General features: G+C 40.1%; 1 protein-coding gene and 1 non-coding gene across 6 annotated transcripts in view; one reads left to right on the top strand and one right to left on the bottom strand.

Annotated features, from left to right (window-relative positions):
• CCDC150 (coiled-coil domain containing 150) overlaps positions 1–16,580 on the bottom strand; it is a 100,643-nt gene that overhangs the window by 5,909 nt on the left and 78,154 nt on the right. For all 5 annotated transcript variants that reach the window (XR_006296897.1, XM_043577371.1, XM_043577373.1 and 2 more), the window contains 5 exons: positions 15,278–15,406; positions 13,621–13,790; positions 11,206–11,299; positions 9,381–9,550; positions 7,840–7,966 (listed from right to left, as the gene is read on the bottom strand). Coding sequence is in view for 4 of the 5 variants with exons in the window: in XM_043577371.1 (XP_043433306.1) it covers positions 7,840–7,966; positions 9,381–9,550; positions 11,206–11,299; positions 13,621–13,790; positions 15,278–15,406 (690 nt within the window). In the remaining variant the exon portion in view is untranslated. The remainder of the gene's footprint in view (positions 1–7,839; positions 7,967–9,380; positions 9,551–11,205; positions 11,300–13,620; positions 13,791–15,277; positions 15,407–16,580) is intronic.
• On the top strand, positions 785–855 carry LOC122482348. The gene has a single exon (XR_006297135.1). It is a non-coding gene; the product is annotated as a small nucleolar RNA SNORD56 (small nucleolar RNA).

Below are 16,580 nucleotides of genomic sequence, written 5' to 3'. Positions count from 1 at the left end.
TTGAATTACAATGGCTATAGTGGAGAACTTTTAACCTAAATATGCTTATCCATGTATGAGGTGCTCTAGAGAAGGTGCTCTAGAAAAGCAAAGCCAAGCCCTCATAAAGGGAAAAGAAAAATTATTTTCCTTTCTCTGTGGTTTCTGGGGACTAGAATGAGATATGCTGGAACACGAGCCTCCAGATGGGATCTGGGACAACTTAGCAGAAGCTAACAAAGAGTGAGAATTCTCAGCAAAGTCAGCTTTCTCAGATGTCTGTGATGTCTGGCTGATAGAAGAAAGTAAAAAAATTCACACTGTCCTTTCCTTTCCAAATTCAGATTGATAGGCAAAAAACAGCTGTAAGAATTAATCTTTGAATTGTATTTTGTGAATCTCCTTTTGGGTACCCACTGGTTGTTGATCCTTTCTCACCCAGGGACAGCTACTGCCTTCTTGTTTATCTTGCTTTATGTCCTGAGAACCTGGCGAGGCAACCATCGGGTCAGAGGCTGGATAGAAATAGGGGTGCCATCCCATTCATGGCTAGGGACCTACTGACCCCCAACACAATTCTCTTTCTTTTGGTTACTTTGGGAGTGGCTCTGATCTTGGGAGGGTAGTATCTTTTGTGCTCTTTGGGGATCTCTCTTATATTCAAGGGTTTAATACTGCTAGGAATATTTACTGTTTGTCCTGGCTGAAACTTGGCAAGATATCTGAAAGAATTTAAAGGAGTTCTATGGTCAGAAGATGGCCATATTCAGAGCCTGAGAGACTTTAAAAAATTCCTTTCTCCTCTCTGCAATGATGGCACTATTACTGGTCAACAGCAGTTCACCTCCTGCTTGTTGATCCTTTGGGTCTGAGTGAAGATGAGGGGAAAAAAAAAAGTCTTCTCCCCTGAGCTAAGATGAAACTATGTACCCAGAGAGAAAGAGGAACATTCTAAAGCCTCTGTGGAAGGATTTACTAGACATTCCAGACACACAGCTCTGAATCTAGAACCTAAGAATCTTTTGACTTCCACCTTAGTTGAAGATCTTCTCCCTGGGGTAAAGAAGCAAATAAAGATAATGTAGTTGGGTGAGTGGGTCAGCCCACGAATTAAAGGTTGCAACCCAATTCTTTGAGAAATTAAAAACTGTACTTGTCTTATAAATCAAGTGTACAAGAACAGAAATTCAGCTCTAAAAACAATTCAAAGCCCTCTTGTTCTTTTTACTGATCCCCAAACCTCTCTATTCATCTAATGTTTGCAGATAGTGTAAAAGATCTGGACTTAGAATACAAGTTCCACCAAGGGGGCTTTTGTTCCCTTTTTCTGTGCCTTTTGAGATAAAAGTGTTCTACTTGGTCTTCTCCATGAACGAAAAGACCATTCGTACGAGTGGGGGGTAGGGAGAAAAGATATTTGGAAAACTAGGCCCATGAAAATCTTAAGTCACCTTTAAAAATATTAGTTAAAAGCTTTAGCCATCTGAACAAATGACCTTAATTTTATTCCATTTGCCAAGAACACAATATGGATCTAACTGTTCTTTTATAAACTAGTGAGTTTTGCAGTATTGTACCCGTCTCAAGACTAAAATTATAAAATGAAACCTGTAAGACCTGTTTGTATGTTTATGTCTTTTATACATATTACTTTTTTCCTACCTTTGAATGGTATTGCCAAAATGACTTTGTAAAGAGCTCTATTTAATTGGTTTAAAGACAAACAAGTATTTATACGTATTCAGTGTTCTCTAAGAAATAGAAAATGTAACCCATATGATTTTCAAGTTCACATGACCTAGGATAATCATCAACAAATCAAACAATGAACTTAAGCTACCTTTTTCCTTCTTTAATTTTGTGTGTGTGTGTGTGTGTGTGACAGAGAGTGCCTGAGCAGGGGAGGGGCAGAGAGAGAAGGGGACAAAGGATCTGAAGCAGACTCTGTGCTGACAGCAGACAGCACAATGCGGGGCTTGAACTCACCAACTGTGAGATTAAGACCTGAACTGAAGTTGGATGCTTAATCGACTAAACCACCCAGGTGCCCCTGAAGCTACCTTTTAATTAAAACATCCATGTCTTAAGAATTATCAACATTAGCTGTAATACTTCCATTTTACCCAGGTTTACTAAAAGTCAAAGAAGCTTATCTATGTCTGTCACAGAATTTGTCGGCAAGAAAGATAATTTAAGATCATGGTTAGCTGATTTCATGTCTCATAAAATTTTCATGAGTAATCTAAATGTAATTGTTAAATGGAGGATAAGTTTCCAAAATCTTTTTGAAAACTTTTAAATCACACTAAAATAAATGAAATGATGGGTACTCACTGAATATCTAGATCAATTCCAAGTAAGAAAATACCAAAACATAACTAAACACAGGTTTATCCACTTTTGGCTTCCTTTCACAGAGGAACTAAAGGTATTTGGGTCTGTGAGTAAAGCTGTTTTGTGCTACATTAGAAGTTTACTATGAGGAAGAATAGACTTCTAGAAATTAATGGATTTACAGACTGGCCAACCCACAGAATGTTAGTGTAACACACTCCACAACTGCTTACTTCCTAGGTTTTACTAGATATGAGGATTGTAAGGGTTAAGAATTCTAATCAATATATGTAATTATAATTACTTTGAAATAACAAGGGTGAAAGGAAACAACTGTGTATGAAAAGTAGTAAGTAAATGACGGACTGTTCTAGAATGAGAAAGAGGAAAAGACACAAAACAAAATCTGAATGGATAAAAGAAAAAATTGAAGATTTGTGGAAAAGGAATCTTAAGAAAGGAATTTTCTGTGTGGTCAAGGTGGCTAAGTTAGAATTGGTTTATTCAAGTTTCTAAGGAATGAATTTGGTGCAAAATTAGAATTTGTTTTTTTTTTTTTCTTCATTATAAGGACAAAGTTTCCTTGGACTATTGGTCTGTTCTTGATTAGATTTTATGAAAATGTTTTTTTAACCTTTTGGGTAATCTACCTGAAAGATAAAGATTTTGCAACTAAGCACAATAATTTACCGTGCTTCACATGGTCTTTTATTAAGTCTGTGATTACGTTAAGAAAACCTAGTCTTGTCAATATTAAGAGCTAAGTTTTGTTCACAACTATGTAACCTTCTGTATTTGCCTTTAAAATTTTCCATTATCAGTTTAACTAATACTTCATCTTATTTAGTCACATGTTCAAATGTTTTGACAACTTCTCCAAATCAAATTCTAAATGGGGTCTTTCTGATCTCAAAGCAACTTGCAGATTTCCCAGATAGTCCTTGGAAAATCTCAAAGGATTTGTGTCTTACCTTGTAAGAGAGAAATGTTAAACTAATCAGGCTTATTTGGTATGCTAAATTACATGGGAAGCATTGTCAAGTGATGATAAACCTTACATAATATTCGTACAATGTGTGTTATTAATATGTGTTCTAGAAAACATAGGAAATTCCTAAAAATCTGATATGTCCTTTTATGAGTCATAATTTCAGTTTTTATCTTCAAATGTTGTATATCATGGATATAACCAAATTTCCTTGTCAATCCTATTATAATGAACTCTCATCAGATCTTTAAACATGAGCATATTAAGGTTTTTTATCATTTATAGACAGCTATTGTTAAACTCTGATACTTTTGCAAAAGGGAGATTTCCGGGAAGGAGCCTACTAGGTACTCTTGACCACTGACATCCCTGCTGTAGTAGGTATCAGTAGATACCGTACAAGGTATCAAACCTTGGGTGCATATTTCACAACTGAAGAAGGCCCCAGCTGACATGTGGTCCTATGTAAAGACGTTGCAGAGGCCTCAAAATCAAACTGACAAGTAGCAGACATTGAGGCAGACTGCTTCCTCCCAAGACGTCAGATCAAAAATTATTTGTTTCTTTCTATTCTTGCTGCTCTCTCTGACAATCCTTATCCTAATTCTTATATCCTGAAGGTCTTTATGATTGTTTTCCCCATGTTTTGCCTTGCTCTGGCCTGCAAAGATGATGCCATTGCAAAGGGGGTAACGTAACCGCCAAACAACTGGTGAATTTGCCACGATGCTGGTAATTCTATAGGTCTGCCCATCACACATTTCTCCCTGACTTCCAATGCTTGTTTCTCTGTACCAAACTGCCCCCTCTCCATTGTATCATACTCCCTACTCCTAGGGGTCAATTTCTCTGCCTCTGGCTAAAAACTCCAAACCAGGGGAATCTTGTATCCAAGCTCTGTATAAAGAAATGGACATAGGCAAGGGCAACCAGTCTGTGGTCTACAGACTCGTAAATTTTACTGGCTTTCATGGCTGTCGCCTTTCTAATCCTGAGCCACAGACTGAAATCAGGACTTACAGGAGGCGCTCATAATCCAAAATTCGCTTCCTTTCGCAGATCCCTACTGTCTTGGCTAGGAGTAAGTACAAATGGGAATACCATCAGAAACCTCTCCTTAACTCTTGAAGGTACTGCGGAATCTACTGATAAAGTAACAGCTGTCCAACAAAAACCACTAGACTGTCTGAAGTTGTTCTGATAACAGGACAGCCCTATCTTTTAGTTGAACACAGAGGTGTTTGTTCTGTGTACAACACCACATGCTGTACTTAGATGGACACTTCTGGGCAGGCTGAGACTCGGCTATGTAAGATCACTGAACAAGCTAAGCTAGTTAGTTGGCTTGAGAAAGGGACTCCTTCAACAGAATCCTTCACTTATTTGACTTTTTGATTGATTTGGGTCTTGGGGACCAAGGCTCCAAAGGACACTCTAGATGTTGGGAATTATCATGCTTATAATAAACTTAGTAGTCTCCGTAAGTGTGCTGTATTCTCTCAAAACCTTGAAACACATGTTCACAGTTGCTAACCACCAAGCAAATGATCTAAGACTAGAACGTCAGAACAGAAATGAAGAGAATGACTGACTTAAAAAATGTGAATCTAAAATGTCATGGCCTGTGAATGCCACAAAGAATATCAACAAAAAGCATGACCTATGAATACCACACAGAAATTCAGCAAAAAAACTTCAAGAACTCCCGAGTAGTAGCTGGGAGTAGATAATGCCTTAAACTTTAATGACCTCTCTCAGGCTGAGAGTCTGATCAAAAGGGGGAATTGTCAGGGTGCCTGAGTCGGTTAAGTGTCTCTTTGTTTTGGGTCAGGTCATGATCTCACGGTTCGTGAGATGGAGCTCACATCGGGCTCTACGCTGACAGTACAGAGCCTGCTTGCGATTCTCTCTCTCCCTTTCTCTCAAAATAAATAAATAAACTTTAAAAAGGGGAGGGGAAATTGTTAAAAACAAAAACAAAAAAAACAGGCCCAAAATGGAGTCAGCTCTCTGTCACCAAACTGAGACTTAATGCTTCAGCGATTCCAGAAACGGACTCTTAAACCAGTCCATCAGGAATTGTTTGATCAGTACCAGTTAGGTCATCTGCCTGTATAAGACCTGCCATCCCCTAGAGGAAAGTACTTTGCAGTAACCAACCAACCTGCTTTTATACCTAATGCAAGTTGTTCCTGTTCCCTTCCACGAATGAAAGCCTTTCATTTTGTACAGCTCCTTGAAGCTCCTTTTTATCTGCTAGATTGGACACTACCTGATTCGAATTGAGTTTTGCTCAAACTCTTAAAATGTTTAATATGCCTCAGTTTATCTTTTAACATTACTTAAATCATTTTACAGAGCTCCCTTCCTCCTCCAGTGCCCTTAAATAAGTGCTGCTTGATTTTTAGGAAAAGGTGGCAGCAGAGAAGGGAGAAGATAAGAACACAGTATTCTGAATGGGTGATAGTGTTTAACGTGCAAGGTTGTTTGTATCTTTTCTTTCTACACGAACTCATTGTTTCTGATACTAACTTCATGACACAGTGCTGGTCTTTTATTACTACTCAACTAACTTCTTGTTAGCTGTTCTGCCATTATTTTAATCATAGCTTTGTCAAAACTGGGTAAGCCCTAACAACTATCACTTACTTTGTATTTAATATGTTTGGGCACTGTGACAATGACTTTACATATATTTTCCAACTTAAAAACAAAAAGTAGTTATGATGATTTCCATTTTATGACTGAGGAAATAGACTCAGGAATTATTGCAGACAGAAAATGTACACATTGTTAGTAAGAGGCAGAACTGGGACTCTTAAGTGGTATGCCTTGAGCCTACCCCTGATATCACACACTCACTCTGCCCTTGGTCTCCTCACAAGGTCACAATCTCCAGTGATCCTTGTTAAAAGGATCTACATTTTATAGGTATTCTGACAACTATCTCTGATTTTAATTTTAATTTCAGGGCACATTTTTGTTTCCCACAGAATTTTGTTTCTAACCTTTAAAAAACTTTTTTAAAAAAATACTCATTTTTTGAGAGAGAGATGGAGACAGAATGTGAGCAGGGGAGGGGCAGAAAGAGGAGACACAGAATCTGAAGCAGGCTCCAGGCTCTGAGCTCTCAGCACAGAGCCTGACGCGGGGTTTGAACCCACAAACTGTGAGATTATGACCTGAGCTAAAGTTGGACACTTAACCAACTGAGCCACCCAGGCACCCCTCTTTCTAACTTTTTTTTTTTTAATTTTTTTTTTTTCAACGTTTTATTTTATTTATTTTGGGGACAGAGAGAGACAGAGCATGAACGGGGGAGGGGCAGAGAGAGAGGGAGACACAGAATCCGAAACAGGCTCCAGGCTCTGAGCCATCAGGCCAGAGCCCGACGCGGGGCTCGAACTCACGGACCGCGAGATCGTGACCTGGCTGAAGTCGGACGCTTAACCGACTGCGCCACCCAGGCGCCCCTCTTTCTAACTTTTTAATATTTACATAGTGTTTTGTAATTTGCAATTCTTCCCTCCTCTTTGTTGATGATACAACATTTAGTGTCTGTTTAATGATTTTTCTATTAAAATTGCCTTTCGATTTGTTTTCTATTTTCACCTGAGCCATGTTGCTTGGCCCTAGTCTTCTAAAGCCCAAAGTAACTGTTCTGGTTTCGAGTCTTCATATCTCCTGTTTCTCCTTCATTCTTGCCTATTCTCCACTACCACCAGACTAACCTTCCTAAAATTGTGCTTACAGTGCACTATCCCTTTCTCAGAAACTCACAGGGCTCCACTTTGACTGGAAAGTTCACCTCTACCATTCTGACAGTCAAGGTCAGCTGGTACCATCTCAGCTAACCACTCTTTCTTAGACACTTCCCAAAGTCTGCTCTGATCAAGAGAGAAATCCTATTCATTTGGTCACACATCCTGTTCATTTCTCTAAGCTTGGGTCATCCCCTTATACTGGGTGTCCCAGCCCTGCTGGTTCTGTCTCAATTGTGTACTTTCATTTCTCTTCTTCTATCACCCAACTTTCCCTTGCTTTGAATTCCTTCAAGATTGTACCTAGCCTCTAGTTACTCAACAGAAGTCCTCAGCTGTTTACCCTATTTGTCTCCTTTTGTAAAGAGGAGATCATAATGAAATAAAGGTCATGTAGCACGCACCAGAGCATGGACCATACATGCCTCTCAGGAGAAGGTAGATGAGTGATGGGTGCTGGTGAAGCGAACTGAGGGGACAGATGATTGGATGTCTCCCAATGGCCACTTCCTTCCTCTAGCCCTCAGTTATCACTGTCCAATGCAAAAGCTGTCATTGAGACATTCCTTCGCTGGGCAGAGAACTGTCTATCAGAAACTCTCTGTGTTTCGATTTACAAAGAGCACAGAGATGGTTTGATCACTTTGGGCTTATTGGTCAAAGAGGAATGAAAAGGGCCAAAGAACAGCTGTAGGTAGCCATTCTTGGAAATCCTGCGACTGGTTCTCCTCTTGAAAGATTCACATCTAGAAACCTTTTTGTCACTCGACTGCATACCTCAGTCATTTCCCGTTGCGCTGCCTTCTTTGCCGTTTCTCTCTCAGTTTGAAACTGCTTTCTTAGGGCTTCTATGCGTTCAGCATGCATTTCTGCTTCCACTTTGGATTCCTCAGTCATCCGTTCTCTGTTTAAAAAAAAGATAAGTCACTCTTAGAAATCATCTTAGCAGGTAAGGAAGGCCTGGACGATCATGGGCAGCTGTCCAGAAGGTATGACATGACATGTATGTACATGAGAAGCACATCAGGCACCAGGTGAAACTCACTGGTCTGGAGCCCATTAACACAAAGGGAAGAAAAGCATATACCTGTAGCATTAAAAGCCAAAAAGTCTTTCAACATCAAGAAAACCAACCAAGAATGAAACACACACTCTTGTTTTAACCAGCAACCAGTCTTGAGCCAGCAACATTTCACTAGATAAAATTTGCAGCTCATGGACAGGAAAAAATGCCTTCTCTGCTTTAGCTTATACCTTCCTCATATCCGTATGTTCATGACCTGAAAGGCATAAAGGTCTATGTGCACACTGCATTTCCCTTGGGTAAAAGTTTTCATGGAACGTTATTTATATCTAAATCCTATTTACCAAGGTGCAGTTTACAAAAAACTCTGGTGGCCTGACTTGAACTTGATGCGTTTGACCTAATCTTAGGCCCAAAAGGAAAACAATGGCTAAAGATCTGCCTGGGTGGAGTCATCCCACTCCTCCATGGGTTCTTCCCATCCAGGCTGAGGCTATTCCTTTTCCAAATCATGCTTCTAAAGGACACATTAGCTTTTGATAGAAAAGGCTTGGCAGAAACATACAACATTCTTTAAATGTTGGCTTTACCTTCATGTGGAGCAGCAGCTTGACACCAGATGAAGGGAGAGCTGAAAAGGAGATTCACATGAGCATTTCCCAGCCTGCTGGCGGCTGCTGCTGCTCAGGATGCCTGGTTCCTAACACAGTTCTGCTGGAGTACTAGTTCCACGCAGAAGATGAGCATTTTATTTTTTAAAAAAATTTTTTTTTTCAACGTTTATTTATTATTTTGGGACAGAGAGAGACAGAGCATGAACGGGGGAGGGGCAGTGAGAGAGGGAGACACAGAATCGGAAACAGGCTCCAGGCTCTGAGCCATCAGCCCAGAGCCTGACGCGGGGCTCGAACTCCCGGACCGCGAGATCGTGACCTGGCTGAAGTCGGCGCTTAACCAACTGCACCACCCAGGCGCCCCAGAAGATGAGCATTTAAAAAAAAATTTTTTTTTAAATGTTTTTATTTATTTTTAAGACAGAGAGACAGAGCATGAGTGGGGAGGGGCAGAGAGAGAGGGAGACACAGAATCTGAAGCAGGCTCCAGGCTCTGAGCTGTCAGCACAGAGCCCCACGCGGGGCTCCAACTCACAAACTTTGAGATCATGACCTGAGCTGAAGTTGGACACCCAACCAGCTGAGCCACCCAGGCGCCCCTAACCAGTTTAGGTAAGTGAGCCGGACGTAACTCTCCCAGAGGCTCTTCCCTAATTTCACTGTGACTCTACTGCCCTTACTTGAAGGTTTCCAAATTTTGTCGCTCAAGTTCTTTGTTTTCCAATTTCTCTTGCACATGATCAAGCTTTGTTTGTAGATGATTATTTGTCTGGAGAGCTTGCTCCAGGCTCATAGCCAGTTTCCTGTTGTCTTCTCTAGCTACATCTAGAGCTTTCTGTAGAGGCTCCATCTGAAAGAGAGAAGGCGCTCTTTAATTCTACTGTCACAGATAGATTCAAGAAGTCGGTAACACTATATACTCACTCCTTAAACCTTTTCATCAAATGCCATTGAGACAATAACTGGATGGAACCAGAACTAAAGATTCCAGATGCCTGGGATATAGATGCGAGAATTTACTGCAGACACTGCTTAGACAAAGCAACGGGAAAAGCAAGCTCTGCTGATTACTATGAGCTTTGAAAAATAGAACCAACTTATTTATTTTAAAATTTTTATTTATTTTTTTAATTTTTTTTTCAACGTTTATTTATTTTTGGGACAGAGAGAGACAGAGCATGAACGGGGGAGGGGCAGAGAGAGAGGGAGACACAGAATCAGAAACAGGCTCCAGGCTCCGAGCCATCAGCCCAGAGACTGACGCGGGGCTTGAACTCACGGACCGCGAGATCGTGACCTGGCTGAAGTCGGACGCTTAACCGACTGCGCCACCAAGGTGCCCCTTAAAAATTTTTGGGAATGCAAATTGGTGCAGCCGCTCTGGAAAGCAGTGTGGAGGTTCCTCAGAAAATTAAAAATAGACCTACCCTATGACCCAGCAATAGCACTGCTAGGAATTTATCCAAGGGATACAGGAGCACTGATGCATAGGGCCACTTGTACCCCAATGTTCATAGCAGCACTCTCAACAATAGCCAAATTATGGAAAGAGCCTAAATGTCCATCAACTGATGAATGGATAAAGAAATTGTGGTTTATATACACAATGGAATATTACATGGCAATGAGAAAAAATGAAATATGGCCTTTTGTAGCAACGTGGATGGAACTGGAGAGTGTGATGCTAAGTGAAATAAGCCATACAGAGAAAGACAGATACCATATGGTCTCACTCTTATGTGGATCCTGAGAAACTTAACAGGAACCCATGGGGGAGGGGAAGGAAAAAAAAAAAAAAGAGGTTAGAATGGGAGAGAGCCAAAGCATAAGAGACTGTTAAAAACTGAGAACAAACCGAGGGTTGATGGGGGGTGGGAGGGAGGAGAGGGTGGGTGATGGGTATTGAGGAGGGCACCTTTTGGGATGAGCACTGGGTGTTGTATGGAAACCAATTTGTCAATAAATTTCAGAAAAAAAAAAAATTTTAAAGTAAATTCCCCTTTCCAATCTTATAACTTCTGGTGTCACTACCTAAAGAGAGAAGAACTGGAAATTGTTCCTTGTATGTCCTTCCAGAAAAGCTTATTTATATGAAATATCAAAGACTTTTTAATATATGTGCATATATACTTATAAATTCATGTGTGCATATATCCATGAGCACACACATGTAAGTGTGTCTCCTTATTAATAGTGGGGTCACTCCACCTACTTCTGACTTAAATTACAAATTATTCCCTAAGCCCTTTAACTTCTGCAATCATTTATGCATTAATAAGTAAAAAGAAGTAAACTATACCAGAGAGAGAATTAGGCATAATTGTGGCCCTGGTTTGCCAATAAATGACTCACTGTAAGGTTGCAGGCCCACTTCCCATTTGTAAACATAACTCAGACTTGAATGAAAAGGAGATTTACCTGATTACTTACCCCATTTTCCTAAAAGAGCAATGTCCCAATAAAACCAAAAATATCAATATTCTCATCTATAATAATGGCCTTTACCTCACTGTTGTGCTGGGCATCCACAACAAGCATTCTCGCCTGCCACTGGTCCACTTCTGCCTCCAGCTTCTGCACCCTCTGTTGATTTAGAGCCCTGAAAATGGGAGACACAGAAAGAGTGACTACAGAAAAGAACCATCTAGGAAGGATACCACTGGGAGCTACAGGGCACTCTTCTTCCAAGAAGCTCAAATAGCATATGTGATGAACTACAGATGCTCAGAATACCTTAGAGTTGGCAGGTGACAATTAGTAGCCTCAGCTTCAGGTTAAGAAACTAAGACTCCCAAGGATTAAAAAGTTGTCCCATCTACGCCTGGGTGGCTCAGTCAGTTGAACGTCTGACTTCCACTCAGGTCATGATCTCATGGTTTGTGATTTTGAGCTCCACGTCAGGCTCTGTGCTGACAGCTCAAAGCCTGGAGCCTGCTTGGGATTTTGTGTCTCCCTCTCTCTCTGCCCCACCCCTGCTCATGCTATCTCTCTCTCGCTCTTAAAAATAAACATCAAAAAAAAATTTTTTTTGTCCCATCTATGATTCAATTTGGATTGATACATTAGCTATCAATACTTGTCAATGACTAACTTATGAGCTGGTAATTTTATACTATATACATATATCACCAGTACAAAAATATATTGCTTCTAGATGGATGGGCCTGCTGTTGAGATTTTGCTTCTAAATACACTAGCTACCCAGAATCTTATTGTGAATGGTGAACAATTTTCAGTACCATCCCCTTGACTTTTTTATGTTCAGAGGCAATACACGTTTATAATATGCAAAAAACAAAGATAAGCACAATGGAGAATATAAAACTGGCACCTGTTCTCCCATAGCAGAGAGACAATAAGCACTAATACACTCATCACAGTATATTTCAGAGGACCCGTTAAACTGAAACCATTTGCTCATTAACCTCAAGGGGAAACTTTTATGCAACTTGAAACTTTCAAAGAAGGAGTTTACTTCTTTTTAAAAAAAAATTTTTTTAACGTTTATTTATTTTTGAGACAGAGAGAAAGCATGAACGGGGGAGCGTCAGAGAGAGGGAGACACAGAATCTGAAACAGGCTCCAGGCTCTGAGCTGTCAGCACAGAGCCCGACACGGGGCTTGAACCCACGGACTGCGAGATCATGACCTGAGCCGAAGTCAGCTGCTTAACCAACTGAGCCACCTAGGCGCCTGGGAGTTTACTTCTAAAACATGGCTAGAAGTAGGTCTCAGAATGATTCATCTAAAAATATTAATCTTTAAAAAGGATACTAATAAAGATAATTCAAACTCAACTAGGCACGGAGCTTCAATTATCTAGATAATTACTAGTCTGCAGACCCAAGGACAGGTTTAAAGGGTAGCAGTAATATAGCACATGAATTTCTAGAATACATACTCCTTTACATCATTACAAAATATGGGAATTTTGAATTTTTGAAAGTCATGTTTATTTCTACTTCCAGATACTCCCTAATTTTCTAGATCTTTACTTTTTTATAATACCATGTTTTACTGAATAGGTCTACATTTCACCACTTCTGAAATGTCAAGCTAAAATAGAGGACTTTTAGAGAGCAACATAGTAAAGGGGGTGAACTGTCAGATTCATACATTTAGTGAGTAGTAAAATAGGGAGAGGGAAATATGTAAAACTTTGGGTTGGAATTGGGGGAAAAACCTGTTCAGGACTGAAGGGAGGTCCTTGATTTCAAACAAAAATCTCCCCTTGAATAAAGACTATACAAATAAGAACTTTGGTTTACAAAGAACATCGAATAGCACAAAACCCCATTAGGCGGAAGAAATGGCCAGGACAGAGGGGTGTGGGCTGTGGGAGCAGGCAGTCTGCAGCAGGGATGGCTGGGCTACAGGCTGGGAACCCCGCTGGAGGCCGCAGCTCAGGTACAGGATCTACAGGGAAGAGCAGGTTGGGAAGTCTAGAGGCAGAGGTTAGTGCATTCACCAAAATCCCTTGCTTTCCAGTCAAGTTCCTAAGATGTTTCCCCAAACAGGGGCTAGATCTTTATTTTAAAGTGACTTTGTTTCTCGCGGTGCCTGGGTGGCTCAGTTAGTTAAGCATCTGACTCTTGGATTTAGCTCAGGTCATGATCTCACAGTTCATGTGTTTGAGCCCCACGTCGGGCTCTGCACTGACAGTACGGAGGCTGCTTGGGATTCTCTCTCTCTCTCTCTCTCTCTTTCTTTCTTTCTCTCTCTCTTTCTGCACCCCACCCCCCGCCTCTGCTCACATGCTTTTGCGGTCTCAAAATAAATAAACAAACATTAATAAATAAACTTAAAAAATGAAGTGACTTTGTTTCTTGACTGCATGCCACTCCTTACTATTATGGAGCAGACATGCTCCATTACATGCACAAAGACAAAAAAAAAAAAAAAAAAAAAAATCTCCAGTACCTTTCTTTCTTGAGGCCTGCAATCTCTGAATCCCTCCGCCCAAGCTCTATTTGTACTTTTTCCAGAGCACCTTGCATCTTACTGTGAGAAGCCAGCACATTTTCCAACATAATTGTAACTTTGCAGTTGTCTTCTTTAGCCTCTGCCAGTTGTCTCTGAAAGTTTCCCACCTAACAGAAAATGAAACAATACAAAGATATTTGATCCTTTCTCCTTATTCCACTGCTGCTGGGTCCCATTACTTCTAGGCAAGAATATGGAAACCAAGCATGGCAAAATGCTAAGAGGAATAATTGAAGCATATTTTATTTTATTGTTAAGATCTTAAGTTATTGTGACTTTGAGAAAAGAAAACTAGCCCCCGCCCCCCACCGCCACCCTGTGGAGAACTCTGCAGCACTTCCCAACTTTTGTCATGTCATAACATCTGTATTAACTGCAGACAATGGGATCAACAACTTCCTGGTTCTAGATGTGTTCCCAGGCTGGTCTGCTCTGGCCCTGATCAGTTATCTTGGGACAGAAGAGAACATACCTGAAGCCCATCAGAATCAGGAACATGTTAGTTACACATAGTAGGAAGATTACTGTTACCAAGGTCAGATGATTTTCAATAGAAAACATTAGGACTTTCAAGACTAGAAGTTAAAAAAACACTGGGGGGTGCCTGAGTAGCTCAGTTGGTTAAGCGTCTGACTTTGGCTCAGGTCATGATCTCATAGTTTCTGAGTGTGAGCCCCGCACTGGGCTCCCTGCTGTCAAGGCAGAGCACATTTCAGATACTCTCTCTCCCTTTCGCTCTGGCTCTCCCCAGCCTGTGCTCGCTTGCTTTCTTTTCTTTTCTTTTCTTTTCTTTTCTTTTCTTTTCTTTTCTTTTCTTTTCTTTTCTTTTCTCTTTTTTTTTCTTTCTTTCTTTCTTTCTTTCTTTCTTTCTTTCTTTCTTTCTTTCTTTCATAAATAAAATAAAATAAAATAAAAATAAAATAAAAATAAAATAAAATAAAATAAAATAAAATAAAATAAAATAAAATACCAAAACCAACAGCAGTTAGCAGCGCCTGGGTGGCTCAATCGGTTGAATGTCTGACTCTTGATCTCGGCTCAGGTAAGGAGCCCACTGTTGCAGGATCGAGCCTTGCATCAGGCTCTATTGAGTGTGGAGCCTGCTTAAGATTCTCCTGCTCTCTTCCTCTGCCCCTCTCTCCTGCTTGTGTGCACGTGCTCTCTCTCTCTCTCAAACGAAAACAGGAGCACCTGGGTGGTTCAGTTTGTTAAGCGTCCAACTGTGGTTCACGTCATGGTCTCATAGTTCATGCGTCAGAGCCCCAAGTGGGGCTGTCTGCTGTCAGGGTGGAGCCTGCTTTGGATCCTGTCTCCCTTTCTCTCTGCCCCTCCCCTGCTCTCGTGTGCTCTCTCAAAAATAAACGTTTAAAAAAATAATGAAAAACAAAAACAAAAAAAATTGGGAATTAAATCATGTACTTTTAAGGAAAATATTTTACAGCTCTTCTAAAGTTATCTTAAAAAAAAAAAAAAGCTCCTCTTATCAATCCTTGTTCTTACCAAAGGTAACAAGAAATGAAGGAATACGACTTGCGCAAGATTTCTTAAGCACCTCATTTCAATAACAAACTTTCAAAAAGGATTGATGCCTTGCCTTCTTGCTCTCTCTGTCCTCCAAAGCCTCAAGGTCCCCTTTCAACTTCTGACTCTCTTTTAGGGCTGCATCACGACACTTCACTGCTCGGGAGAGCTCCTCTTCATTCTTTTCAAGAATGGATTTCACCTTAGTAGAAAACAAGGAATGATAAATAATTTGTCCAAAGCACTATAAATTAGCAATTAGAATAAGAAAAAGCAATTTGGACACCAAACTTAAAATGTTTAATTAAATATGCTCATCCACTATAATAAAAAAAACAACTTTATTAGCTACTTTTCCCTTTAAAGAAAACTACAAAGCAAAAAAAAAAAAAATTTGTGTGAATAAACATGAGCAAACCTAATATATGTCAATCTCCATGAAAATACAGGGTAAGTGATAAAGGAGATAAGACTATGAAGGTTAGATGTAAAATGGTTGGGGTGGTGGACTGATTATCCTGGAATTTAAAAATACAGCAAAACCTTGGTTTGAGAGCATAATTCATTCTGGAAATATGTTTGTAACCCAAAGCACTTGTGTATCAAAGCAATTAAAAAAAAATTTTTTTTTTAACGTTTATTTATTTTTGAGACAGAGAGAGACAGAGCATGAACGGGGGAGGGGCAGAGAGAGAGGGAGAGAATCGGAAGCAGGCTCCAGGCTCTGAGCCATCAGCCCAGAGCCCGATGCGGGGCTCGAACTCACGGACCGCGAGATCGTGACCTGAGCTGAAGTCGGCCGCTTAACCAACTGAGCCACCCAAGCGCCCCTCAAAGCAAATTTCAAGAACCATCAGCCCAGTTGTGATCATGTGATGTCTGGCGTCACACACTACTCATATTGCAAGACATCGCTCCTTTATCAAGTTAAAATTTTTAGAAATGTTTGCTTGTCTTGCAGAGCACTCGCAGAACAATCCAAGGTTTTACTGTATAACAACTGAAAGAATATAACAAAAGCCAAGATGAATAAGTAGCGTCAAGAAAATACTGTTATAGAAGAATGCATCCTAATTAGAAGTATGAGAATTTTATATCCTTGAAATACTTTTCTTTTTTCTACACATTCAAATGATCACAGTATTTTAAATATTATTTTTAAAAATTTTTGAAATAATTAGATTCACAGGATGTTGCAAAAGTAGTGAAAAGAATCCCATGTATTCTTCACCCTGCTCCTAATGGTGTGGAGACATCTTACACTACTGTAGTTCAACATCAAAATTAGGAAACTGACTTTGGTGCATTACTGTTCACTAGATTAACTGGCCCACAGAACTTACACAGTTTTCACCACTTTTTTAAAAACCTGCATT

The sequence above is a fragment of the Prionailurus bengalensis genome, chromosome C1 (genome assembly GCF_016509475.1).
Source record: "Prionailurus bengalensis isolate Pbe53 chromosome C1, Fcat_Pben_1.1_paternal_pri, whole genome shotgun sequence".
Taxonomy (NCBI): Eukaryota; Metazoa; Chordata; class Mammalia; order Carnivora; family Felidae; genus Prionailurus; species Prionailurus bengalensis.
The sequence above is the reverse complement of the archived record's forward strand: the minus strand, read 5'-3'. Positions and strand labels throughout refer to the sequence as shown.